A 25,805-nucleotide genomic window follows, 5' to 3' on the forward strand; every position below is an offset into this window, starting at 1 on the left:
TTTGAAGATGCTACATTGTAGTTTATTGCCATCCTGACTGAGTCCCATTTTTGAAAAAGGGAAGTTTAGCGAGAGCGGCGTTCCAAAGCCGACAGCAAGGTCGTCACAGTACAGATCGTTCACGGTCTATCTTTTCCCACTTCCAGCAAATAAAACTTGCCTTTGAAGATGCTACACTGTAGTTTATTCCCATTCTGACTGAGTCCCATTTTTGAAAATGGGAAGTTTAGCGAGAGCGGCGTTCAAGAGCCTACAGCAAGGTCATCACAGTACAGATCGTTCACGGTCTATCTTTTCCCACTTCCAGCAAATAAAACTTGGCTTTGAAGGTGCTACACTGTAGTTTATTGCCATCCTGATTGAGTCCCATTTTTGAAAAAGGGAAGTTTAGCGAGAGCGGCGTTCAAGAGCCGACAGCAAGGTCGTCACAGTACAGATCGTTCACGGTCTATCTTTTCCCACTTCCAGCAAATAAAACTTGCCTTTGAAGATGCTACACTGTAGTTTATTGCCATTCTGATTGAGTCCCATTTTTGAAAAAGGGAAGTTTAGCGAGAGCGGCGTTCAAGAGCCGACAGCAAGGTCGTCATGGTACAGATCGTTCACAGTCTATCTTTTCCCACTTCCAGCAAATAAAACTTGGCTTTGAAGATGCTACACTATAGTTTATTGCCATCCTGATTGAGTCCCATTTTCGAAAAAGGGAAGTTTAGCGAGAGCGGCGTTCCAAAGCCGACAGCAAGGTCGTCACAGTACAGATGGTTCACGGTCTATCTTTTCCCACTTCCAGCAAATAAAACTTGCCTTTGAAGATGCTACACTGTAGTTTATTGCCATCCTCATTGAGTCCCATTTTTGAAAAAGGGAAGTTTAGCGAGAGCGGCGTTCCAGAGCCGACAGCAAGGTCGTCACAGTACAGATCGTTCACGGTCTATCTTTTCCCACTTCCAGCAAATAAAACTTGCCTTCGAAGATGCTACACTGTAGTTTATTGCCATCCTGATTGAGTCCCATTTTCGAAAAAGGGAAGTTTAGCGAGAGCGGCGTTCCAGAGCCGACAGCAAGGTCATCACAGTACAGATCGTTCACGGTCTATCTTTTCCCACTTCCAGCAAATAAAACTTGGCTTTGAAGATGCTACACTGTAGTTTATTGCCATCCTGATTGAGTCCCATTTTTGAAAAAGGGAAGTTTAGCAAGAGCGGCGTTCCAGAGCCGACAGCAAGGTCGTCACGGTACAGATCGTTCACGGTCTATCTTTTCCCACTTCCAGCAAATAAAACTTGGCTTTGAAGATGCTACACTGTAGTTTATTGCCATCCTGATTGAGTCCCATTTTTGAAAAAGGGAAGTTTAGCAAGAGCGGCGTTCCAGAGCCGACAGCAAGGTCGTCACGGTACAGATCGTTCACGGTCTATCTTTTCCCACCTATCAATCTGTGAAGCTCAACGAGTTGGATCGGAGTCGGGGAGATTCCTGAAGGGATCGATCCCGCCAGGCCGGGCGTCCGTTTTCCCCGGGGAGCCGCGGTCTGCTGGCGATCCCAGAGGGAGGGCACCGACGGATCAATCAATCAATCAATCAATCGTATTTATTGAGCGCTTACCGCGGCCTCCTCACTTCCGGAGCGTGGCGAGGTAGGCGTACCAAAACAAGGCCACCAGGTTGGCAAACAGCACTCGGAACTGGGCCAAAAGAAGAAGGGGTACGTCACACGTAACTCGGGTGGAACCGGGTTAGATAGGGGCCCGTTAGAAGGCAAGCCACCCACCCAGGACGGGGAACTTGACACAGAGAAGCAGCGTGGCTCAGTGGAAAGAGCCCGGGCTTTGGAGTCAGAGGTCATGCGTTCGAATCCCGACTCCGCCACATGTCTGCTGTGTGACCCTGGGCAAGTCACTTCACTTCTCTGAGCCTCAGTTACATCATCTGTAAAATGAGGATTAAGGCTGTGAGCCCCACGTGGGACAACTTGATCCCACTGTATCCCCCCAGTGCTTAGAACAGTGCTTGGCACATAGTAAGCGCTTAACAAATGCCGTTATAAAAAAAAAAAACAGAGCCCGGGCTTTGGAGTCAGAGGTCATGGATTCAAATCCCGCCAGCTGTCAGCTGTATGACTTTGGGCAAGTCACATCACTTCTCTGGGCCTCAGTGACCTCATCTGGAAAATGGGGATAAAGACTGGGAGCCCCCCCGTGGGACAACCTTGTAACCTCCCCATCATCATCAATCGTATTTATTGAGCGCTTACTGTGTGCAGAGCACTGGACTAAGCGCTTGGGAAGTACAAGTTGGCAACATATAGAGACAGTCCCTACCCGGCAGTGGGCTCACAGTCTAAAAGACTCCCCAGCGCTTAGAACAGTGTTTTGCACATAGAAATGCCGTTATTATTATTATTATTATTATTATTATTATTATTATTATTATTATTCAGAAATCTCATCGGGGTCAATTCTCAACTGCCCATTCTCTCTGTTGGACTTCACAGGCAGTGGCAAAGCCCCCAGTTCCAAACCCTTTCCCGAGACCATTGGCTTTCTGGAAAGGAATTGTGCGCACTCAATCAATCAATCGTATTTATTGAGCGCTTACTGTGTGCAGAGCACTGTACTAAGCGCTTAACTCATTCCCAGCCGAGGAACTCGGCGTTTTCTGTAGGCCCCTGGGTGAGCTGGGCGTGACCGGTGGGGAGCGGATGGAGCCAACCCCAAGCAGCTCGTTATGGGCAGGGAATGTGTATATTTTATATTGTTGTATTGTAATAATAATAATAATGGCATTTATTAAGCACTTACTATGTGCAAAGCACTGTTCTAAGCGCTGGGGAGGTTACAAGGTGATCAGGTTGTTATTATTATTAATAATAATAATAATGATGGCATTTGTTAAGTGCTTACTATGTGCACAGCACTGTTCTAAGCGCTGGACACAAGGTGATCAAGTTGTCCCACATGGGGCTCACAGTCTTAATCCCCATTTTCCAGATGAGGGAACTGAGGCCCAGAGAAGTGAAGCGACTTGCCCAAAGTCACCCAGCTGACAATTGGCGGAGCCGGGGTTTGAACCCATGACCTCTGGCTCCAAAGCCCGGGTTCTTTCCACTGAGCTACTAAGGCAACCCAGTTGACTCTCTCAAGTGCTTAGTACAGTGCTCCGCACACAGTAAATGCTCAACAAATACGGCTGAATGAATGAAAGAATCAACTGGGTTCAAACCACTCCAAGTTCCTCAACCTCACCCTCTAATGTCATGGTTTAACAGCAGGGGAAAGCAATGGGCCAATAACTGGGGCCAGGGAAGGGGGAGACGATCCCCATGTCTTTTCATTCATTCATTCAGTCGTATTTATTGAGCACCTACTGTGTGCAGAGCACTGGACTAAGCGCTTGGGAAGTACAAGTTGGCAACATAGAGAGACAGTCTCTACCCAACAGTGGGCTCACGGGCTAGAAGGGGGAGCCGGACAACGACAGCCAAACAGTAGACTGATGTCAATAATAATAATAATAATAGCATTTGTTAAGCGCTTACTATCCATTCATTCATTCAATCGTACTTATTGAGTGACCTCCGACTCCAAAGCCCGCGCTCTTTCCACTGAGCCACACTGCTTAAGCAGTTGGGAAGTCCAAGTTGGCCACATCTAGGGACGGTCCCTACCCAACAGCGGGCTCACAGGCTAGAAGGGGGGAGACAGGCAATAAAACATTAACAAAATAAAATAAATTGAATAAATATGTACAAATAAAATGGAGTAATAAATACGGACAAACATACGTATTTATGGCCCTAAGTGGGACGCGGATGGTGTCCAACCTGATTATATCATGATTATATGTCGTGAAGGTCACGCGACTCTCATCTAAACGCCTTACCTGCACGGGGACATAGTTGATATTGATAAACTGGACGGGCGTCCACACTTTCCAGTTGGTTTTCAGGGCTTTCCAGTAACCCGTCCTCATCTTTTTAGAAAAAGTCGCCAAGTTTTGACCCTAGAAAGCAAGAAAAGTGTCCGTGGCAAACCCCCGGGCCCGTCCGGGAGGGAGGGCATTTCTACACATTCCAGGCACTTCACTTCTCTGGGCCTCAGTTCCCTCATCTGTGAAATGGGGATTAAAACTGTGAGCCCCCCCCACCGTGGGACAACCTCATCACCTGTATATATGCTCGTACGTATTTATGACTCTATATTATCTGTACATATTTACTCTATTGATTTTGTTTGGTTTTGCCGTCTACCTGTATCTATGTAGCGTGGCTCAGTGGAAAGAGCCCGGGCTTTGGAGTCAGAGGTCACGGGTTCAAATCCCAGCTCTGCCAACCGTCAGCTGTGTGACTTTGGGCAAGTCACTTCTCTGGGCCTCAGTTCCCTCATCTGTAAAATGGGGATTAAAACTGTGAGCCCCCCCGTGGGACAACCTCATCACCTGTTTATATGTTTGTACGTATTTATGACTCTATATTATCTGTCCAAATTTATTCTATTGATTTTATTTAGTTTGGTTTTGCCGTCTACCTGTATATATGTAGCGTGGCTCAGTGGAAAGAGCCCGGGCTTTGGAGTCAGAGGTCACGGGTTCAAATCCCAGCTCTGCCAACCGTCCGCTGTGTGACTTTGGGCAAGTCACTTCACTTCTCTGGGCCTCAGTTCCCTCATCTGTGAAATGGGGATTAAAACTGTGAGCCCCCCCCGTGGGACAACCTCATCACCTGTATATACGTTTGTACGTATTTATGACTCTATATTATTTGTCCAAATTTATTCTATTGATTTTATTTACTTTGGGTTTGCCGTCTACCTGTATATATGTAGCGTGGCTCAGTGGAAAGAGCCCGGGCTTTGGAGTCAGAGGTCACGGGTTCCAATCCCGGCTCTGCCAACCGTCAGCCGTGTGACTTTGGGCAAGTCACTTCACTTCTCTGGGCCTCAGTTCCCTCATCTGTAAAATGGGGATTAAAACTGTGAGCCTCCCCCGTGGAACAACCTCATCACCTGTATATATGTTTGTACGTATTTATGACTATGTTATCTGCCCATATTTATTCTATTGATTTTATTTAGTTTGGTTTTGCCGTCTACCTGTATGTATGTAGCGTGGCTCAGTGGAAAGAGCCCGGGCTTTGGAGTCAGAGGTCACGGGTTCAAATCCCGGCTCTGCCAACCGTCAGCCGTGTGACTTTGGGCAAGTCACTTCACTTCTCTGGGCCTCAGTTCCCTCATCTGTAAAATGGGGATTAAAACTGTGAGCCCCCCCGTGGGACAACCTCATCACCTGTATATATGTTTGTACGTATTTATGACTCTATATTATCTGTCCATATTTATTCTATTGATTTTATTTAGTTTGGTTTTGCCTTCTACCTGTATATACGTAGCGTGGCTCAGTGGAAAGAGCCTGGGCTTTGGAGTCAGAAGTCACGGGTTCAAATCCCGGCTCTGCCAACCGTCCGCTGTGTGACTTTGGGCAAGTCACTTCACTTCTCTGGGCCTCAGTTCCCTCATCTGTGAAATGGGGATTAAAACTGTGAGCCCCCCCCCCGTGGGACAACCTCATCACCTGTATATATGTTTGTACGTATTTATGACTCTATATTATCTGTCCAAATTTATTCTATTGATTTTATTTAGTTTGGTTTTGCCTTCTACCTGTATATACGTAGCGTGGCTCAGTGGAAAGAGCCCGGGCTTTGGAGTCAGAGGTCACGGGTTCAAATCCCGGCTCTGCCAACCGTCCGCTGTGTGACTGGCTGGTCCGCAGTCTGGCTTCCGACCCCTTCATTCCACGGAAACTGCGCTCTCAAAGGTCACCGATGACCTCCTGCTTGCCAAATCCAACGGCTCCTACTCTGTCCTAATCCTCCTCGACCTCTCAGCTGCCTTTGACACTGTGGACCACCCCCTTCTCCTCCACACGTTATCTGACCTTGGCTTCACAGACTCCGTCCTCTCCTGGTTCTCCTCTTATCTCTCCGGTCGTTCTTTCTCCGTCTCTTTTGCAGGCTCCTCCTCCCCCTCCCATCCTCTTATTGTGGGGGTTCCCCAAGGTTCAGTGCTTGGTCCCCTTCTGTTCTCGATCTACGCGCACTCCCTTGGTGACCTCATTCGCTCCCACGGCTTCAACTATCATCTCTACGCTGATGACACCCAGATCTCCATCTCTGCCCCTGCTCTCTCCCCCTCCCTCCAGGCTCGCATCTCCTCCTGCCTTCAGGACATCTCCATCTGGATGTCCGCCCGCCACCTAAAGCTCAACATGTCGAAGACTGAGCTCCTTGTCTTCCCTCCCAAACCTTGTCCTCTCCCTGACTTTCCCATCTCTGTTGACGGCACTACCATCCTTCCCGTCTCACAAGCCCACAACCTTGGTGTCATCCTCGACTCCGCTCTCTCATTCCCCCCTCACATCCAAGCCGTCACCAAAACCTGCCAGTCTCAGCTCCGCAACACTGCCAAGATCCGCCCTTTCCTCTCCATCCCAACCGCTCCCCTGCTCATTCAAGCTGTCATCCTATCCCGTCTGGACTACTGCATCAGCCTTCTCTCTGATCTCCCATCCTCGTGTCTCTCTCCACTTCAATCCATACTTCATGCTGCTGCCCGGATTATCTTTGTCCAGAAACGCTCTGGACATATTACTCCCCTCCTCAAAAACCTCCAATGGCTACCGATCAATCTGCGCATCAGGCAGAAACTCCTCACCCTGGGCTTCCAGGCTGTCCATCCCCTGGCCCCCTCCTACCTCCCCTCCCTTCTCTCCTTCTACTGCCCAGCCCGCAACCTCCGCTCCTCCACCGCTAATCTCCTCACTGTACCTCGTTCTCGCCTGTCCCGCCGTCGACCCCCGGCCCACGTCCTCCCCCGGGCCTGGAATGCCCCCAATCCCTCTGCCCCTCCGCCAAGCTCGCTCTCTTCCTCCCTTCAAGGCCCTGCTGAGAGCTCACCTCCTCCAGGAGGCCTTCCCACACTGAGCCCCTTCCTTCCTCTCCCCCTCGTCCCCCCTCCACCGCCCCCATCTTACCTCCTTCCCTTCCCCACAGCACCTGTATATATGTATATATGTTTGTACATATTTTTTACTCTATTTATTTATTTTATTTGTACATATCTATTCTATTTATTTTATTTTGTTGGTATGTTTGGTTTTGTTCTCTGTCTCCCCCTTTTAGACTGTGAGCCCACTGTTGGGTAGGGACTGTCTCTATGTGATGCCAATTTGTACTTCCCAAGCGCTTAGTACAGTGCTCTGCACATAGTAAGCGCTCAATAAATACGATTGATTGATTGATTGATTGATTGATTGATTGACTTTGGGCAAGTCACTTCACTTCTCTGGGCCTCAGTTCCCTCATCTGTGAAATGGGGATTAAAACTGTGAGCCCCCCCGTGGGACAACCTCATCACCTGTATATATGTTTGTACGTACTTATGACTCTATATTATCTGTCCAAATTTATTCTATTGATTTTATTTAGTTTGGTTTTGCCGTCTACCTGTATATATGTAGCGTGGCTCAGTGGAAAGAGCCCGGGCTTTGGAGTCAGAGGTCACGGGTTCAAATCCCGGCTCTGCCAACCATCAGCTGTGTGACTTTGGGCGAGTCACTTCTCTGGGCCTCAGTTCCCTCATCTGTGAAATGGGGATTAAAACTGTGAGCCCCCCCACCCGTGGGACAACCTCATCACCTGTATATATGTTCGTACGTATTTATGACTCTATATTATTTGTCCAAATTTATTCTATTGATTTTATTTTGTTTGGTTTTGCCGTCTGCCTTTATATATGTAGCGTGGCTCAGTGGAAAGAGCCCGGGATTTGGAGTCAGAGGTCACGGGTTCAAATCCCGGCTCTGCCAACTGTCAGCCGTGTGACTTTGGGCAAGTCACTTCACTTCTCTGGGCCTCAGTTCCCTCATCTGTGAAATGGGGATTAAAACCGTGAGCCCCCTGTGGGACAACCTGATCACCTTGTAACCTCCCCCAGCACTTAGAACAGTGCTTTTCACGTAGTAAGCGCTTAACAAATGCCATCATCATCATCATCATCATCACCATCAAGTAGCAATCCAACCTACACTGAAGCAAAGGGGACCCGAAGCGCCAGATTGACGGGAAAACTTTGCAAGCCTTTAATCTTCACCTCCGGCTGCCAGGCTGGATTCCTTCCACCTTCCCCACCAGGAAAATTAAGAGGGGAAAAGGACTTCGGGGAAGCTAGCGGTGAGTGCTCTGCACACAGTAGGCGCTCAATAAATACGATTGATTGATCGATTGATTGGTTTCAGAGACAGGAAGAGGCATCCCAGCGTTGCAGCCTTGTGGCCTGTCCCGTCACAAACCCTCTTGCGTCCTCTCCCTTGCGTCTTTAAATCAATCAATCAATCGTATTTATTGAGCGCTTACTGTGTGCAGTCACTGGACTAAGAGCTTGGGAAGTACAATTTAAATGAAACATTTCTCCTAATTGAGGAGGACTCGAAGGCCGAATCGGAGGCTCGCATTGCTTCGTGTGATGTCAGGGCTGAATGGCTTAGCCCCCGCTCGCCCAGCGTGCAGCGGTTCTGTCGCACTGTACTTTCCCAAACGCTCGGTACAGTGCTCTGCGCGCAGTAAGTACTCAATAAATACCACCGATTGATCGGTCGATTGATGAGCTCTGCCTCTATATTAATGGGAAAGAGCCACAAGTCATTCCAGTGGTCTACAAGAGTGGGCTGGTGGCAGCAAAACACTAACTCAATCAATCAATCAATCAATCGTATTTATTAAGCGCTTACTGTGTGCCGATCACTGTACTAAGCGCTTGGGAAGTACAAATTGGCAACATCTACAGACGGTCCCTACCCAACAGCGGGCTCACAGTCTAGAAGGGGGAGACGGACGACAAAACAAAACATATTAACAAAATTAAATAAATAGAATAGATACGTACAAGCAAAATCAATGGAGTAATGAATACATACAAACGTATTTATTGAGCGCTTACTGTGTGCAGAGCACCGTACTAAGCGCTTGGGAAGTACAAGTTGGCAACATATAAAAGCACTAAAGCACTAGAGAAAGCAGCGTGGCCCAGAGGAAAGAGCATCGTTTTGGGAGACCAAGGACACGGGTTCTAATCCTGGCTCCGCCACCTGTCTGTTATGTGAACTTGGGCAAGTCACTCGAATCCTCCGTGCCTCAGTTACCTCTTCTACCTCCAGCACTTAGAACAGTGCTTTGCATTCATTCAGTCGTATTTACTGAGCGCTTACTGTGTGCAGAGCACTGGACTAAGCGCTTGGGAAGTACAAGTTGGCAACATATAGAGACAGTCCCTACCCAACAGTGGGCTCAATCAATCAGTCAATCGTATTTATTGAGCACTTACTGTGTGCAGAGCACTGTATTAAGCGCTTGGGAAGTACAAGTTGGGGAAGCTCACAGTCTAGAAGACTGTGAGCCCCCCGTGGGATAACCTGATCACCTTGTAACCTCCCCAGCGCTTAGAACAGTGCTTTGCACATAGTAAGCGCTCAACAAATACCACCATTATTATTATTATAAAGTGGGGATTCAGTCATTCATTCAATCGTATTTATTGAGCGCTTACTGTGTGCAGAGCACTGTACTAAGTGCTTGGGAAGTGCAAGTTGGCAATATATAAAGCTGTGAGCCCCATGGGGGACACGGACTGGGTCCAACCTGGTTACCCCAGTGCTGAGAACGGCGCCTGGCATATAGTAAGCGCTTAATACCATAAGGAAAAAAATGGATAGATGAATAATAATAATAATAATATTAATAATGATGGCATTTATGAAGCGCTTGCTATGTGCAAAGCACTGTTCTAAACGCTGGGGAGGTTACAAGGTGATCAGGTTGTCCCATGGGGGCTCACAGTCTTCATCCCGATTTTCCAGATGAGGTAACTGAGGCCCAGAGAAGTGAAGTGACTTGCCCAAAGTCACATGGCTGACAATTGGCGAAGCCGGGGTTTGAACCCGTGACCTCTGACTCCAAATAATAATAATAATGATGGCATTTATTAAATGCTTACTATGTGCAAAGCACTATTCTAAGTGCTGGGGAGGTTACAAGGTGATCAGGTTGTCCCACAGGGGGCTCCCAGTCTTCATCCCCATTTTCCAGATGAGGTAACTGAGGCCCAGAGAAGTGAAGTGACTTGCCCAAACTCACACAGCTGACAATTGGCGAAGCCGGGGTTTGAACCCGTGACCTCTGACTCCAAATAATAATAATAATAATGATGGCATTTATTAAGCACTTGCTATGTGCAAAGCACTGTTCTAAACGCTGGGGAGGTTACAAAGTGATCAGGTTGCCCCACGGGGGGCTCACAGTCTTCATCCCCATTTTGCAGATGAGGTAACTGAGGCCCAGAGAAGTGAAGTGACTTGCCCAAAGTCACACGGCTGACAATTGGTGAAGCCGGGGTTTGAACCCGTGACCTCTGACTCCAAATAATAATAACAATGATGGCATTTATTAAGCGCTTACTATGCGCAAAGCACTGTTCTAAGCGCTGGGGAGGTTACAAGGTGATCAGGTCGTCCCATGGGGGGCTCACAGTCTTCACCCCCATTTTCCAGATGAGGTCACTGAGGCCCAGAGAAGTGAAGCGACTTGCCCAAAGTCACCCAGCTGACAAGTGGTGGAGCCGGGGTTTGAACCCATGACCTCTGACTCCAAATAACAATAATAATAATGATGGCATTTATTAAGTGCTTACTATGAGCAAAGCACTGTTCTAAGCGCTGGGGAGGTTACAAAGTGATCAGGTTGCCCCACGGGGGGCTCACAGTCTTCATCCCCATTTTCCAGATGAGGGAACTGAGGCCCAGAGAAGTGAAGTGACTTGCCCAAAGTCACCCAGCTGACAAGTGGCGGAGCCGGGGTTTGAACCCGCGACCTCTGACTCCAAATAATAATAATAATAATGATGGCATTTATTAAGCGCTTACTATGTGCAAAGCACCGTTCTAAGCACTGGGGAGGTGATAAGGTGATGAGGTTGTCCCCCGGGGGGCTCACAGTTTTAATCCCCATTTGACAGATGAGGGAACTGAGGCCCAGAGAAGTGAAGCGACTTGCCCAAAGTCACCCAGCTGACAAGTGGCGGAGCCGGGGTTTGAACCCGTGACCTCTGACTCCAAATAATAATAACAATGATGGCATTTATTAAGCGCTTACTATGCGCAAAGCACTGTTCTAAGCGCTGGGGAGGTTACAAGGTGATCAGGTTGTCCCACGTGGGGCTCACAGTCCTCATCCCCATTTTCCAGATGAGGTAACTGAGGCCCAGAGAAGTGAAGCGACTTGACCAAAGTCACCCAGCTGACAAGTGGCGGAGCCGGGGTTTGAACCCGTGACCTCTGACTCCAAATAATAATAATAATAATGATGATGGCATTTATTAAGCGCTTACTATGCGCAAAGCACCGTTCTAAGCACTGGGGAGGTGATAAGGTGATGAGGTTGTCCCCCGGGGGGCTCACAATTTTAATCCCCATTTGACAGATGAGGGAACTGAGGCCCAGAGAAGTGAAGCGACTTGCCCAAAGTCACCCAGCTGACAGGTGGCGGAGCCGGGATTTGAACCCGCGACCTCTGCCTCCAAAGCCCGGGCTCTTTCCACTGAGCCGCGCTGCTTCTCTAGAATACCACCCTGATGCCTAATCACACTTCCTTGGTTGCTGGAGACGAGTCGCGGGGCGGGTTGGAACCAACCTCGAGGAGGTTCATGACGAAGAAGAAGAGCAAGAGGAAGACGGGGGCAAAGACCAAACGATCCAGCAGGAGCCTCCCGACCATCGCCAAGGGGACCGCTGCAGGGATCCGCTGCTCCATGGACTGGTAGAAAAAGTGACTCAGTGGCCCTGTGAACAAGAACCTGACAGCCCACACCGCACACATCATCATAAGAATAATAATAACGATGGCATTTATTAAGCGCTTACTATCAATCAATCAATCGTATTTATTGAGCGCTTACTATGTGCAGAGCACTGGACTAAGCGCTTGGGAAGTCCAAGTTGGCAACACATAGAGACAGTCCCTACCCAACAGCGGGCTCACAGGCTAAAAGGGGGAGACGGAGAACAGAACCAAACATACCAACAGAATAAAATAAATAGGATAGAAATGTACAAGTAAAATAAATAAATAAATAAATAAATAAATAGAGTAATAAATATGTACAAGCATATATCCATATATACAGGTGCTGTGGGGAAGGGAAGGAGGTAAGATGGGGGGATGGAGAGGGGGACGAGGGGGAGAGGAAGGAAGGGGCTCAGTGTGGGAAGGCCTCCTGGAGGAGGTGAGCCCTCAGCAGGGCCTTGAAGGGAGGAAGAGAGTGAGCTTGGCGGAGGGGCAGAGGGAGGGCATTCCAGGCCCGGGGGAGGACGTGGGCCGGGGGTCGACGGCGGGACAGGCTACTATATGCTATATGCAGATATATGCTATATTACTATATGCAAAGCACTGTTCTAAGCGCTGGGGAAGTTACGAGGTGATCAGGTTGTCCCACGGGGGGCTCCCAGTCTTCATCCCCATTTGACAGATGAGGTCACTGAGGCCCAGAGAAGCGAAGCGACTCGCCCAAAGTCCCCCAGCTGACGAGTGGCGGAGCCGGGATTTGAACCCACGACCTCTGACTCCCAAGCCCGGGCTCTTTCCACTGAGCCACGCTGTACCGAGTGCTTGGGAGAGGACGGTATCACGGACGCGTTCCCTGCCCACGACGAGCTTACAGTCTAGAGGGGGAGACGGAAGTCACTTCACTTCTCTGGGCCTCAGTTACCTCATCTTATATAGGGATGAAGACTGGGATCCCCAGATGGGACAACCTGATCACCTTGTAACCTCCCCAGCACTTAGAACAGTGCTTTGCACATAGTAAGCGCTTAACAAATACCATTATTATTATTATTATTATTATTATTATGACCTTCTGACCCCCAGGCCTATGCTATAATGTGGGATAGAGCATTCCTTTTAGGAGTGGGACACCCGTTTATGGACAATTACCTTGATTTCCTCAAACTTCCCATCCACCCTAGCAGACTCTTTTGGCCTGTATTCTGGAGGAATCATCAATCGCATTTATTGAGCGCTTACTGTGTGCAGAGCACTGTACTAAGCGCTTGGGAAGTACAAGACTCAGGAATCTACTGAGTGGTACAGGGGAAGCTGAATCCAAACTGGGCAACACGCTGAAGACCCGGCAAGAATGTTAATAATAATGTTGGCATTGGTTAAGCGCTTACTATGTGCCAAACACTGTTCTAAGCGCTGGGGTGGATACAAGGTAATCAGGTTATCCCACGTGGGGCTCACAGTCTTCATCCCCATTGGACAGATGAGGGAACTGAGGCCCAGAGAAGTGAAGCGACTCACCCAAAGTCACCCAGCTGACAAGTGGCGGAGCCGGGATTTGAACCCAGGACCTCTGACTCCCAAGCCCGGGCTCTTTCCACTGAGCCCCGCTGCACTCTTGCTATTCGCTGCCGCTGTCATTTGACATCTTCCCCTACTACTCAGGATTCGCAAGCCAATTCATTCAGTCATTCAATCGTATTTATTCTGTATTTATTCAGTCTGGCCTTCCCAGACTGAGCCCCTTCCTTCCTCTCCCCCTCGTCCCCCTCTCCATCCCCCCATCTTACCTCCCTCCGTTCCCCACAGCACCTGTATATATGGATATATGTTTGTACAGATTTATTACTCTATTTATTTATTTATTTTACTTGTACATATCTATTCTATTTATTTTATTAGTATGTTTGGTTTTGTTCTCTGTCTCCCCCTTTTAGACTGTGAGCCCACTGTTGGGTAGGGACTGTCTCTATATGTTGCCAATTTGTACTTCCCAAGCGCTTAGTCCAGTGCTCTGCACATAGTAAGCGCTCAATAAATACGATTGATGATGATGATGATTTATTACTCTATTTATTTATTTATTTTACTTGTACATATCTATTCTATTTATTTTATTTTGTTAGTATGTTTGGTTTTGTTCTCTGTCTCCCCCTTTTACACTGTGAGCCCAATGTTGGGTAGGGACGATAAATACGATTGAATGAATCCCCCCATCTCCTTCCCCTCCACACAGCACCTGTACATATGTTTGTACATATTTATTACTCTATTTTATTTGTACATATTTATTCTATTTATTTTATTTTGTTAATATGTTTTGTTTTGTTGTCTGTCTCCTCCTTCTAGACTGTGAGCCCACTGCTGGGTAGGGACTGTCTCTATATGTTGCCAACTTGTACATCCCAAGCGCTTAGTCCAGTGCTCTGCACACAGTAAGCACTCAATAAATACGATTGACGATGATATCTATTCTATTTATTTTATTTTGTTAGTATGTTTGGTTTTGTTCTCCGTCTCCCCCTTTTAGACTGTGAGCCCACTGTTGGGTAGGGACCGTCTCTATATGTTGCCAACTTGTACTTCCCAAGCGCTTAGTCCAGTGCTCTGCACACAGTAAGTGCTCAATAAATACGATTGATTGATTGATTGACTTATTGAGCGCTTACTGTGTGCAGAGCACTGGACTAAGCGCTTGGGAAGTCCAAGTTGGCAACATCTAGAGACGGTCCCTACCCCACAACAGGCTCACAGTCTAGAAGGGGGAGATGGACAATGAAACATATTAACATATAAGAAGAACATATAACATATGTGAGAAGCAGCGTGGCTCGAGAAGCAGCGTGGCTCAATGGAAAGAGCACGGGCTTTGGAGTCAGAGGTCGTGGGTTCGAATACCAGCTCCGTTACACGTCTGCTGTGTGACCCTGGGTAAGTCACTTAACTTCTCAGAGCCTCAGTTCCCTCATCTGTAAAATGGGGGTGATGGCTGTGAGCCCCGCGCGGGACAACCTGATCACCTTGTATCCCCCCAGCGCTTAGAACAGTGCTTTGCACATAGTAAGCACTTAACAAATGCCATTATTATTATTATTATATAACATATTATATTAACATATTATGTACTAAGGAGAAGCAGCATGGCTCAGTTGAAAGAGCACAGGCTTTGGAGTCAGAGGTCATGGGTTCAAATCCCGGCTCTGCCAATTCGTCAGCTGTGTGACCGTGGGCAAGTCACTTGGCTTCTCTGGGCCTCAGTTCCCTCATCTGTAAAATGGGGATTAAGATTGTGAGCCCCCGGTGGGACAACCTGATCATTTTGAAACCTCCCAGTCAATCTTCAAATCTCTGGGGGTTGAGGTGCTTTTTTTTTTTAATGGTATTTGGTAAACGCATACTATGTACCAGGCACTGGACTAAGCACTGGGATAGATATAAGTCGATCAGGTTGGACCCAGTCGCTATCCCATGTGGAATTCACAATCTTAATCCCCATTTTACAGATGAGGGAACTGAGGCCCAGAGAAGCCAAGTGACTTGCCCACGGTCACACAGGAGATAATAATAATAATAGTTTTGGTACTTGTTAAGCACTTACTATGTGCAAAGCACTGTTCTAAGTGCTGGGGAGGATACAAGGTGATCAGGTTGTCCCATGTGGGGCTCACAATCTTCATCCCCATTTTCCAGATGAGGGAACAGAGGCCCAGAGAAGCAAAGTGACTTGCCCAAGGTCACACAGGAGATAATAATAGTAAAAATAATAATAGTTTTGGTAATTGTTAAGCGCTTACTATGTGCAAAGCACTGTTCTAAGCGCTGGGGAGGATACAAGGCGATCAGGTTGTCCCATGTGGGGCTCACAGTCTTCATCCCCATTTTCCAGATGAGGGAACTGAGGCGCAGAGAAGCCAAGTGACTTGCCCACAGTCACACACGGGTAATAATAGTAAAAATAATAATTTTTTTGTAATTGTTAAGCGCTTACTATGTGCAAAGCACTGTTCTAAGCGCTGGGGAGGATACAAGGCGATCAGGTTGTCCCATGTGGGGCTCACAATCTTCATCCCCATTTTCCAGATGAGGGAACTGAGGCCCAGAGAAGCGAAGTGACTTGCCCACTGTCACATAGGAGATAATAATAATAGTTTTGGTACTTGTTAAGTGTTTACTATGTGCAAAGCACTGTTCTAAGCGCTGGGGAGAATACAAGGTGATCAGGTTGTCCCATCTGGGGCTCACAGTTTTCATCCCCATATAAAAGATGAGGTAACTGAGGCCCAGAGAAGTGAAGTGACTTGCCCAAAGTCACACAGCTGACAGGCGGTGGAGCCAGGATTAGAACCCATGACCGCTGACTCCCAAGCCCGGGCTCTTTCCACTGAGCCACCAGCTTCTCTGCAGATAAGTGGCGGAGCGGGGATTAGAACCCAGATCCTCCTGACTCCCGGGCTCGGGCTCTATCCACTAGACCACACTGCTTCTCTGCGCTCAATAAATACGATTGAACGCATGAATGAACAATAAATGGACAGAGTCCCTGCCCACAACGAGCTTACAGTCTATACTTACTACGGCTACGGTTACTACCGTGGGACAACCTGATGACCTTGTAACCTCCCCAGTGCTTAGAACAGTGCTTTGCACATAGTAAGCACTTAACAAATGTCATTATTATTATTAAATCCCAGCTCTGCCAACTGTCAGCCGTGTGACTTTGGGCAAGTCACTTAACTTCTCTGGGCCTCAGTGACCTCATCTGTAAAATGGGGATGAAGCCTGTGAGCCCCCCGTGGGACAACCTGATTACCCTGTAACCTCCCCAGTGCTTAGAACAGTGCTTTGCACATAGTAAGCGCTTAACAAATGCCATCGTTATTATTATTATTATTATTAAATCCCGGCTCCGCCCAACTGTCAGCCGTGTGACTTTTTGGGCAAGTCACGTCCCTTCTCTGGGCCTCAGTTACCTCATCTGTAAAATGGGGATTAAAACTGTGAGCCCCCCGTGGGACAACCTGATTACCCTGTAACCTCCCCAGTGCTTAGAACAGTGCTTTGCACATAGTAAGCGCTTAACAAATACCATCATTATTATTATTATTATTATTGGGATGGGTCACTTTGCAGGGGTCACTGAAGGATTTCTTTTTGGGGAGTTTGAAAAGTGGAAAGATATTACACTTGGGTTCATTCATTCGATCGTATTTATTGAGCGCTTACTGTGTGCAGAGCACTGGACTAAGCGCTTGGGAAGTACAAGATAGGTGCCAAGCCCTAGTTGGGAAGTATGAGAAGCAGCGTGGCTCAGTGGAAAGAGCGCGGGCTTTGGAGTCAGAGGTCATGGGTTCAAATCCCGGCTCCGCCAACTGTCCGCTGGGTGACTTTGGGCAAGTCACTTCACTTCTCTGGGCCTCAGTTCCCTCATCTGGAAAATGGGGATGAAGACTGTGAGCCCCACGTGGGGACAACCTGATCACCTTGTAACCTCCCCAGCACTTAGAACAGTGCTTTGCACATAGTAAGCGCTTAACAAATGCCATCATTATTATTATTATTAAATCCCAGCTCTGCCAACTGTCAGCCGTGTGACTTTTTGGGCAAGTCACGTCCCTTCTCTGTGCCTCAGTTACCTCATCTGTAAAATGGGGATTAAAACTGTGAGCCCCCGTGGGACAACCTGATTACCCTGTAACCTCCCCAGTGCTCAGAACAGTGCTTTGCACATAGTAAGCGCTTAACAAATGCCATCATTATTATTATTATTAAATCCCAGCTCTGCCAACTGTCAGCCGTGTGACTTTTTGGGCAAGTCACGTCCCTTCTCTGGGCCTCAGTTACCTCATCTGTAAAATGGGGATTAAAACTGTGAGCCCCCCGTGGGACAACCTGATTACCCTGTAACCTCCCCAGTGCTTAGAACAGTGCTTTGCACATAGTAAGCGCTTAACAAATACCATCATTATTATTATTATTATTATTGGGATGGGTCACTTTGCAGGGGTCACTGAAGGATTTCTTTTTGGGGAGTTTGAAAAGTGGAAAGATATTACACTTGGGTTCATTCATTCGATCGTATTTATTGAGCGCTTACTGTGTGCAGAGCACTGGACTAAGCGCTTGGGAAGTACAAGATAGGTGCCAAGCCCTGTTGGGAAGTATGAGAAGCAGCGTGGCTCAGTGGAAAGAGCGCGGGCTTTGGAGTCAGAGGTCATGGGTTCAAATCCCGGCGCCGCCAACTGTCCGCTGGGTGACTTTGGGCAAGTCACTTCACTTCTCTGGGCCTCAGTTCCCTCATCTGGAAAATTGGGGATTGAGACTGTGAGCACCACGTGGGACAACCCGATCACCCTGTGACCTCCCCGGCGCTTAGAACAGTGCTTTGCACATAGTAAGCGCTTAATAAATGCCATTATTATTATTATTATTATTACAAGTTGGCAACATATAGAGACGGTCCCTACCCAACAGTGGGCTCACAGTCTAGAAGGGGACAGAGATGATTTGGAGCCACATATTGGAGCCGGCTACCTTCTTGATACCTCTTCCACAGGCCCAATCCAGGACTCCCCTTTTCCCTCTGTCCCCATTCAAAGTGCGGGTCTAATACAAAATACGGTCAGGGTGGTGACCATTTTAGACTCCTACCACCGAATTTCGAACTTGAAAGTTCTGCCCCCGCGACCTTGGGACGCACCTTCCCCCCCGCCCCGTCCTCCACACTCACCCAAAAATGGCGTATCTGAGAGGTCCGCTGAGTTCGAGACTTTGGGAACGTTTTTCCTTTCTTCCTCTCTTCTCAATAACTTGGGCCAGGAAGTTCCCGAGTGCAGAGAAAATCCCGCTGTCGGCAGAAGGGAGGGATCAGAAAAGCAGGTGAGAAGGGTTGAAGGTCTTTCTGTCTCCCCCTTTTAGACCGTGAGCCCACTGTTGGGTAGGGACTGTCTCTATGTGTTGCCAATTTGTACTTCCCAAGCGCTTAGTACAGTGCTCTGCACATAGTAAGCGCTCAATAAATACAATTGATTGATTGATTGATTGATTTAGACCGTGAGCCCACTGTCGGGTAGGGACGGTCTCTATATGTTGCCAACTTGGACTTCCCAAGCGCTTAGTACAGTGCTCTGCACACAGGAAGCGCTCAATAAATACGATTGATTGATTGATTGACTTCTTTTTCTCCCTCCTCCTTCGATTGTGCGCGAGATAGGAACTGTGGGTGATCAGCTCTAGTTCTTACCCCAGTGGTTGGCACATGGTAAGCATTTAACGAATATTATTATCATTATTCTTATTATCATCATTATTCCCGTCACTGTGGATGAGGAAGATGACGGACAACTTCTGTCCCCGTTATTGAAGGCCCATCTCTATTTATTTTATTTTGTTAGTATGTTGGGTTTTGTTCTCCATCTCCCCCTTTTAGACTGTGAGCCCACTGTCGGGTAGGGACTGTCTCTATAGGTTGCCAACTTGGACTTCCCAAGCGCTTATTACAGTGCTCTGCACACAGGAAGCGCTCAATAAATACGACTGATTGATTGATTGACTTCCTTTTCTCCCTCCTCCTTCGATTGTGCGCCCCATGGGAGATAGGAACTGTGGGTGAGCAGCTCTAGTTCTTACCCCAGCGTTTGGCACATGGTAAGCATTTAACGAATATTATTATCATTATTCTTATTATCATCATTATTCCCATCACTGTGGATGAGGAAGATGACGGACAACTTCTGTCCCCCTTATTGAAGGCCCATCTGTATTCTATTTATTTTATTTTGTTAGTATGTTGGGTTTTGTTCTCTGTCTCCCCCTTCTAGACTGTGAGCCCACTGTCGGGTAGGGACCGTCTCTATATGTTGCCAACTTGGATTTCCCAAGCGCTTAGTACAGTGCTCTGCACATAGTAAGCGCTTAATAAATGCCATCATTATTACTATTATTAGTAAGCGCTCAATAAATGCGATTGATTGATTGATTGACTGATCTCCAAGAGGCCTTCCCAGACAAAGCCCCCACACCTTGTCACCTTGTAACCTCCCCAGCGCTTAGAACCGTGCTTTGCACATAGTAAGTGCTTAATAAATGCCATCATTATTATTATTATTAGTAAGCGCTCAATAAATACGATTGATTGATTGATTGATCTCCAAGAGGCCTTCCCAGACAAAGCCCCACTTTTCCTCATCTCCCCAACTTGTTCTCTTTGCTCTCCCCCCCCCTTCCCCATCCCACGGCACTTATGTCATTTTATTTATTTGAATTGATGTCTGTCGCCCTCCCTCTAACAATAATAATAATAATAATAATGATGGCATTTAAACACTTACTATGTGCAAAGCACTGTTCTAAGCGCTGGGGAGGTTACACGGTGATCAGGTTGTCCCACGGGGGGGCTCCCAGTCTTCATCCCCATTTTCCAGATGAGGGAACTGAGGCCCAGAGAAGTGAAGTGACTTGCCCAAAGTTACCCAGCTGACAGTTGGCGGAGCCGGGATTCGAACCCATGACTTCTGACTCCAAAGCCTGTGCTCTTTCCACTGAGCTGCACTGCTTCTCTAGACCGTGAACTCATTGTGGGCAGGGATTTTCACTGTTTATTGCCCCACAGCACCTGTATATATGTATATATGTTTGTATATATTTATTACTCTATTTAAGAAGCAGCGTGGCTCAGCGGAAAGAGCCCGGGCTTTGGAGCCTGAGGTCGTGGGTTCGAATCCCGGCTCCGCCAATTGTCAGCTGTGTGACTTTGGGCAAGTCACTTCACTTCTCTGGGCCTCAGTTCCCTCATCTGAAAAATGGGGATTAAGACTGTGAGTCCCCTGTGGGACAACTTTATCACCTTGTAACCTCCCCAGCGCTTAGAACAGTGCTTTGCACATAGTAAGCGCTTCATAAATGCCATAATTATTCAAGCGCTCAGTACAGTGCTCTGCACACAGTAAGCGCTCAATAAATACGATTGAATTTATTTATTTTACTTGTCCATATCTCTTCTATTTATTTTATTTTGTTAGTATGTTTGGTTTTGTTCTCGGTCTCCCCCTTTTAGACTGTGAGCCCACTGTTGGGTAGGGACTGTCTCTATACGTTGCCAACTTGGACTTCCCAAGCGCTTAGTCCAGTGCTCTGCATACAGTAAGCGCTCAATAAATACGATTGATTGACTGATTGTACTTTCCCAAGCGCTTAGTCCAGTGCTCTGCACACAGTAAGCGCTTAATAAGTGTTTAGCTCTGTTTTCATCGGCAATAGAGAAGTATTTTTGTAAATCATTTCACGATAAAAATCCATTGGAGTGCTTAATAAGTAACCCCAAACTGCCTCTGCCCCTCTTATTGCCCAATTCTAGTTACCTTTCCTGTTGGTTTAAACCTGTTTTTGCTATAGACTCTGTACCCACGACCAGGTTAGGGGCGATTTATCAGGCTGCTACATCTTCTTTTCTATTTGAGTCACGGCCACAGATATTCCCAGTGATGGAAAAAACAAAAAACAAAAAAGGGAAACGATCACAACGTGGCCAAACACTTGCTGCCTGGATTAGGATTTAAGAAACAGACAGGTGAGGCTGGAAGAGGTATCGAAGCAGCGTGGCTCAGTGGAAAGAGCCCGGGCTTTGGAGTCAGAGGTCATGGGTTCGAATCCTGGCTCTGCCACGTGTCTGCTGCGTGACCTTGGGCAAGTCACTTAACTTCTCTGAGCCTCAGTTACCTCATCTGTAAAATGGGGATTAAGACTGTGAGCCCCACATGGGACAACCTGATCCCTCTGTATCCCCCCCAGCGCTTAGAACAGTGCTTTGCACATAGTAAGCGCTTAACAAATGCCAACATTATTATTATTATTATTACCTCGGTGCCAACCCAAAAGTACCTTCACATATTTCCTCCAACTGGCGCGCTTATTAGCCCCTGGGCAGGGTCCCGGTTTTAAATAATAATAAGGATGTTGGCATTTGTGAAGCGCTTACTATGTGCCAAGCACTGTTCTAAACACTGGGGCCGATACAAGGCTTCCCAAGCGCTTAGTCCAGGGCTCTGCACACAGTAAGCGCTCAATAAATACGACTGAATGAATGAACGAATCTCCATTTTGCAGATGAGGTCACTGAGGCCCAGGGAAGTGAAGTGACTTGCCCAAAGTCACCCAGCTGACAAGTGGCAGAGCCGGGATTTGAACCCATGACCTCTGACTCCAATCAATTGTATTTACCGAGCACTTATTGTGTGCAGAGCACTGGACTAAGCGCTTGGGAAGTACAAGTCGGCAACATATAGAGACGGTCCCTACCCAACAGTGGGCTCACAGTCTAGAAGGGGGAGGCAGACAACAAAACATATTAACAAAATAAAATAAATAGAATAAATATGTACAAATAAAATCAATAGAGTAATAAATATGTACAAACATATATCCATATATACAGGTGCTGTGGGGAGGGGAAGGAGGTAAGGCGGGGGGGATGGGGAGGGGGAGGATGGGGAGAGCCATGCTGCTTCTCTGCACATAGTAGGCGCTCAATAAATACGACTGAATGAATCTCATTCATTCAGTCGTATTTATTGAGCGCTTACTGTGTGCAGAGCACTGTACTAAGCGCTTGGGAAGTACAAGTTGGTAACATCTAGAGACGGTCCCTACCCAACAGCGGGCTCACAGGCTAGAAGGGGGAGAAGGACAACAACAAAACAAGTAGACTGATGTCAATAATAATAATGATAATGATGGCATTTGTTAAGCACTTACTATTCTTTCCATCCTATTTATTGAGCGCTTACTGTGTGCAGAGCACTATACTAAGCGCTTGGGAAGTCCAAGTTGGCAACATCTAGAGACAGTGCCTACCCAACAGCGGGCTCACAGGCTAGAAGGGGGAGACGGACAACAAAACAAAACATATTAACAAAGTAAAATAAATAGAATATTCATTCATTCATCCAATTGTATTTATTGAGCCCTTACTGTGTGCAGAGCACTGGACTAAGCGCTTGAGAAGTACAAGCCGGCAACACATAGAGATGGTCCCTACCCAACAGTGGGCTCACAGTCTAGAAGGGGGAGACAGAGAACAAAACCAAACATATTAACAAAATAAAATAAATAGAATAAACGTACAAATAAAATAAACAGAGTAATAAATACGTACACACATATATACAGGTAGACAGCAAAAGAAAACATATTAAGACTGTGAGCTCCCCCATGGGACAACCTGATTCATTCATGCATTTATTCATTCAATGAATGAATGCTCTGTGCGCAGAGCACTGTACTAAGCGCTTGGGAAGTCCTAGTTGGCAACATCTAGAGACGGTCCCTACCCAACAGCGGGGCTCACAGTCTAGAAGGGGGAGACACACAACAAATCAATCAATCAATCGTATTTATTGAGCACTTACTGTGTGCAGAGCACTGGACTAAGCGCTTGGGAAGTACAAGTTGACATCATATAGAGACAGTCCCTACCCAACAGTGGGCTCACAGTCTAGAAGACAAAACATATTAACAAAATAAAATAAATAGAATAAATATGTACAAATAAAATAAGTAAATAGAGTGATAAATATTTATTTATTTATTTATTTATTTTACTTGTACATATCTATTCTATTTATTTTATTTTGTTAGTATGTTTGGTTTTGTTCTCTGTCTCCCCCTTTTAGACTGTGAGCCCACCGTTGGGTAGGGACCGTCTATGTTGCCAACTTGGACTTCCCGAGCACTTAGTCCAGTGCTCTGCACACAGTAAGCGCTCAATAAATACAATTGATGATGATGATGATTTATTTTACTTGTACATATCTATTCTATTTATTTTATTTTGTTAGTATATTTGGTTTTGTTTTCTGTCTCCCCCTTTTAGACTGTGAGCGCACTGTTGGGTAGGGACTGTCTCTATCTGTGGCCAACTTGGACTTCCCAAGCGCTTAGTCCAGTGCTCTGCACACAGTAAGCGCTCAATAAATACGATTGATGATGATGATGATGATTACTCTATTTATTTTACTTGTACATATCTATCCTATTTATTTTATTTTGTTAGTATGTTTGGTTTTGTTCTCTGCCTCCCCCTTCTAGACTGTGAGCCCGCTGTAGGGTAGGGACTGTCTCTCTGTGTTGCCGACTTGTAGTTCCCAAGCGCTTAGTCCAGTGCTCTGCACACAGTAAGCGCTCAATAAATACGGTTGATGATGATGATGACTGCCTCTATATGTTACCAACTTGTACTTCCCAAGCGCTTAATCCAGTGCTCTGCCCACAGTAAGCGCTCAATAAATACGATTGATGATGATGATGATGACTCTATTTATTTATTTTACTTGTACACACCTCTTCTATTTATTTTATTTTGTTAGTACGTTTGGTTTTGTTCTCTGTCTCCCCCTTGTAGACTGTGAGCCCACTGTTGGGTAGGGACCGTCTCTAGATGTTGCCAACTTGGACTTCCCAAGCGCTTAGTCCAGTGCTCTGCACACAGTAAGCGCTCAATAAATACGATTGATGGTGATGATGATGACTGCCTCTATATGTTACCAACTTGTACTTCCCAAGCGCTTAGTACAGTGCTCTGCACACAGTAAGCGCTCAATAAATACGATTGATGATGATGATGATAACTGCCTCTATATGTTACCAACTTGTACTTCCCAAGCGCTTAGTCCAGTGCTCTGCACACAGTAAGCGCTCAATAAATACGATTGATGATGATTACTCTATTTATTTATTTATTTTACTTGTACACACCTCTTCTATTTATTTTATTTTGTTAGTATGTTTGGTTTTGTTCTCTGTCTCCCCCTTGTAGACTGTGAGCCCACTGTTGGGTAGGGACCGTCTCTAGATGTTGCCAACTTGGACTTCCCAAGCGCTTAGTACAGTGCTCTGCGCACAGTAAGCGCTCAATAAATAAATAAATAAATACGATTGATGATGAAGTGACTAGAATGTGTAGAAATGGCCTCCCTCCCTCCCGGACAGGGGGCGGACCTGGTGAGAGCCTTGGCGAGGAGGGGGTAGAGGCGCAGGAGCCGCAGCAGGGACCTCCACCCGTCAGCACCCATCACTGACTCCTCATCCCCCACCGAGCCCCAATTTTATTTACCCTCCGTCCCGCCCAACCGCATTGCAGCCCCCTGATTGGACGACGCGATGGACGGGGCGGGAACGCCGCGCCCCCTGATTGGACGGGGCTGAAGAGGGAGGGAAATCGGCGCCTCCCCATTGGACGGGGCCGCCGGCGGGCGGGGATGAAAAGGGGCGGGGACGTCGCCTCCCCTGATTGGACGGGGCTGAAGAGGGGCGGGAAATCAGCGCCTTCCCATTGGACGGGACCGCCGGCGGGCGGGGATGAAAAGGGGCGGGGACGTCGCCTCCCCTGATTGGACGGGGCTGAAGAGGGGCGGGAAATCAGCGCCTTCCCATTGGACGGGACCGCCGGCGGGCGGGGATGAAAAGGGGCGGAGACGTCGCCACCCCTGATTGGACGGGGCTGAAGAGGGGCGGGAAATCGGCGCCTCCCCATTGGACGGGGCCGCCGGCGGGCGGGGATGAAAAGGGGCGGAGACGTCGCCACCCCTGATTGGACGGGGCTGAAGAGAGGCGGGAAAGCCGCGTGCCCTGATTGGGCGGGGCTAAAAGGGGGGGCTGGAAATCATCATCAGCATCATCATCAATCTTATTTATTGAGCGCTTACTATGTGCAGAGCACTGTACTAAGCGCTTGGGAAGTACAAATTGGCAACATATAGAGACAGCCCCTACCCAACAGTGGGCTCACAGTCTAAAAGACTAAGATCAGCTAAAAATCACACAGTCTAAAATCAGCTCGCCCTGATTGGATGGGGATGAAGAGGGGCGGGGAATCGGCGCGCCCTGATTGGGCGAGGCTGAAGAGGGGCCACGCCCCCTGATTGGA

General features: G+C 47.4%; 1 protein-coding gene across 1 annotated transcript; it reads right to left on the bottom strand.

Annotated features, from left to right (window-relative positions):
- Positions 1-24,951, bottom strand: PXMP2 (peroxisomal membrane protein 2). The gene is made up of 5 exons (XM_038762748.1): positions 24,878-24,951; positions 18,615-18,731; positions 11,738-11,900; positions 3,883-4,002; positions 1-1,685 (listed from the first exon to the last, which is right to left on the bottom strand). Exons 1-5 carry the CDS (start codon positions 24,949-24,951, stop codon positions 1,617-1,619), a joined length of 543 nt encoding a protein of 180 aa, XP_038618676.1. The 3' UTR covers positions 1-1,616.
- Between the last annotated feature and the right edge of the window lie 854 nt (positions 24,952-25,805).

The sequence above is a fragment of the Tachyglossus aculeatus genome, chromosome 21 (genome assembly GCF_015852505.1).
Source record: "Tachyglossus aculeatus isolate mTacAcu1 chromosome 21, mTacAcu1.pri, whole genome shotgun sequence".
In the NCBI taxonomy this organism is placed as follows: domain Eukaryota; kingdom Metazoa; phylum Chordata; class Mammalia; order Monotremata; family Tachyglossidae; genus Tachyglossus; species Tachyglossus aculeatus.